The sequence below is a fragment of the Loa loa genome (assembly GCF_000183805.2).
Source record: "Loa loa unplaced genomic scaffold supercont3.377, whole genome shotgun sequence".
NCBI lineage: Eukaryota > Metazoa > Nematoda > Chromadorea > Rhabditida > Onchocercidae > Loa > Loa loa.
This window is the reverse complement of record NW_018108557.1, coordinates 59,252-62,540: the sequence shown is the minus strand read 5'-3', so window position 1 is coordinate 62,540 and position 3,289 is coordinate 59,252. Positions and strand designations below refer to the sequence as shown.

The 3,289-nt window shown below is 24.1% G+C and overlaps 1 protein-coding gene across 1 annotated transcript; it reads left to right on the top strand.

The window, feature by feature from the left end:
- Positions 1–31: 31 nt before the first annotated feature.
- LOAG_13852 (hypothetical protein) lies at positions 32–2,100 on the top strand (the record flags this gene model as incomplete). The annotated part of the gene is made up of 5 exons (XM_003149356.2): positions 32–111; positions 224–369; positions 793–1,073; positions 1,448–1,639; positions 1,945–2,100. The coding sequence occupies 5 exons, from the start codon at positions 32–34 to the stop codon at positions 2,098–2,100; spliced, it is 855 nt and encodes a 284-aa protein (XP_003149404.2).
- Positions 2,101–3,289: the final 1,189 nt, after the last annotated feature.

Sequence of the window (3,289 nt, the reverse complement as noted above, 5' to 3'; positions counted from 1 at the left end):
ATTATTATTACCATTATTACTGTTATTATCAATGTTATCATTATTGCTATTATCATTAAATTATAATTATTATTGTAATTATTATGATTATGATTATAGATATATCGTGAGGTAATTCTCGTTAAATGGTGGTTTACAAAAATATTAAATTGATTTACTTAAAATAAACTGAGGTTTTGAACTTTTTTTTTAAAAAAAAAGAAGTGAAATTTTTACCTTTAAGGCGAACATACTTAGTAGCAAATGAATGGAACGAATTGCAAGATTGTCGTAAGACAAGTGTTGGTTTACAAATGATTGCTATGATTGGATTACTTAATTGGTTAAAATTTGAAAATTGGGCAACTATTACACCTGGATTACAAACCGGTAACTTTTACAACTTAAAATATCAAACTTTTTATCTATTTGATTTAAATTTATTCAAAACTTACTTTTCCCTTTTTCAAAAAAAAAAGAAAAAAGAAAATCTTCAATAAATAATCTTGAATTTGTCGAATTTTAGTTTCTATCAGGAAAAAAAAAACTATCAGATTATATTTGATGCAAAATACGGCTATAAATATTAGATTATGTACGTAGATGATGTGAATAGAAATGTTGCCATTGATAATAAAAATGGAACGAATAATGAATTATATAATTACTTAACAATTTGTTGAATAATTTTAACCGAAAAGAAATTTAATTTTAAGAAATGTAGCTGAAATATTCTTTTGTAAAAATGTAAAAAAAAGAAAATTTAATTGAAATTTTAAAAACTGAATTCTATTAATCATTTATAATTTGCAGATATTCCAACATTCGCCAAAAGTACAACATTAAGCGAATTAGCCATTATCAGTAGTATCTATTTGATAATATCAATGATTCAATGGTTTTTTCGTGTCACAATTATTGAACAACTTATCTCTGATCCATTTCATAATTTGATCGATTTATGTTCCATTTCAAATATTAGCATTCTTGTGCTTACTCATCCATTACATGGATTTTATATACATGGACGTTCAGTACATGATCAAGCTGATACTGATATGATTAAGATGAATCAATATTTGTATCGAGAACGAGTAATATATTTAAAACTTTTCAAATTAATTGATTGATTAACGAGAAAATAGAAATCTTTAATTACGATTAATTAATATGTTGATATACATAGGCGTTCAGAATATGATCAAGCTGATATTGATATGATTAAGGTGAAACAATATTTGCATGGAGAACGAGTAATATATTTAAAACTTATCTCTTTTTTTTCCTTTTGAAACTTTCCAAATTAATTAAAATGAAAATAGTAATCTTATGATTAAGGTAAACCATTATCACAGCATGTAAATTGCTAATATACTTATCACACGTATGTATTTATTGTACGTGAGACATTAACGTAAAAAAAAAAAACTTAATACATTTGTCCATTTAATTAAATAATTTATTTGAGGAAAATTTATGTGGTACACGTGGCTTAGAAGCCGGTAGTCAACTTCAAACATACATCATTAATTTACCAAAAACATTTCGTGAACAATTTGATGCTGCTTCACAAATACTAGAAAATGATATGGAACAATTGGGCAATTTTACCACTGATAATTTTGATGCAACAACAACTAATATTCAGAAAATTGCTAAGGTATTATGTTTGTTGTCTAATAAACGTGTGAAAATGATATTAATAATTTGCATACTATAAGAGATTACGGATTTATGAAATTTTTGAAATTAAAAACATAATACTAAAAGGATTTTAATTTTTTATTTTCTTGTTTTAATCCAATAATTAAAATGCAATAATTCAAATGAATCAGCTGAAAATTATACAAATGAAAAGTGTAATTGTAAAAGAAAAAAAAGAAAAAAACGAAGGAAATTACCAAACAATATTTTTTAAATTTAATTAATATTTTTTATAATCAAATTAAATAACTAATATTTTAGGAACATGAACAATTGAAAAATTTCTTAATGACATTTATTGAACATAATAATCCAAAAACGGATTATGTTATTAGTGATCCATCATTACTTGAATTATTATTCGATATTGAATTTAAGGATTCATCGGATGTTGGCAATTTTGTAAGGTTAGAATAATATGTGCATATTTAATTTATTCATAACTTGATGATCTGTAAAATTTGACAGGAATATTAGGATAAACAAGCTTAAGATAACTTTCATGCATGATATAAGATGATAGATAGATCGATATATGTACGAATAGTACGGAGTTATGGTAGGTCATATTAAAAGGCAACGATAAATGAAGTAGAAATTACTACAGTAGAATGTAACTGAAAAAGAAGCTGCAACTACAGTAACACTATTGCATGTACCGTATCAGTACTTATCCAAGTTGTCAATAAAAATCAGATATGCTTTTAAAAAAAAGAAAATTTAACACACATTGTGAATCCTTTTTTTTTTAAATTTTAACATGTAATATTTTAATTAACTTCTTATTAACTTTTACTAGGTAGTATTTTTAAAATGTCTATATTAAACCTTTGTTGATGTAATATTTTGGGAAACTTTTAAACCTTTTTATTAAGTAATATTTTAGGGATTAAAATTAGGTTATAAAATAAGTCGATAAATGATGAAATGTATTGTAAGATTAGTGATTTTTACAATTACGAAATATATACATTTTGAAAAATTGTTAGGAATATAGATTTTTATGGAAAATTTTACGTAAATTTGTTAAGTAATCAAATAATTAATTAATTAATTACTTTTGGTTCCAGGGATAAATCAGAAATAGCATACAGTGGAGCATTTATATATGGCAATGAATGGATTTATTTATCATTTGAATTTTCGCTATTTTGTAGTGTGTATATCTTCACGAAAAGTTATACATGTTCAGCTTTTATCACCTATATCGTATCAATTGTTATCAGAAAACTTATCTCGATCCTTTTCACCAATCATCTTATCAAAAGTAGCCATGTTGATCATCGATTCTTATTTTGATTTTTTTATTATAAATTATGAAATCGTTTAAAATTTATTATAGCAATTATTATTGATTCGTGATAAAATACTAAAATTTGACCTTGTTTATTTCTGAAGGCATTTAAGAAAGTTCAGAAATAATGAATTAATTTACTAACTTCATTAATTATTGTCGCATATCAAATGATAAGATTATATAATTGTGCAGTCACAAATTGTATCTTACGTTCCAGTAAATCCATTAATTTAATTGGAAAATAACGAAGAGATAGCAAATCGTTGATGGGTCATAGTTCATTTCGTAAAAATTTGCTAGTTATTTTTT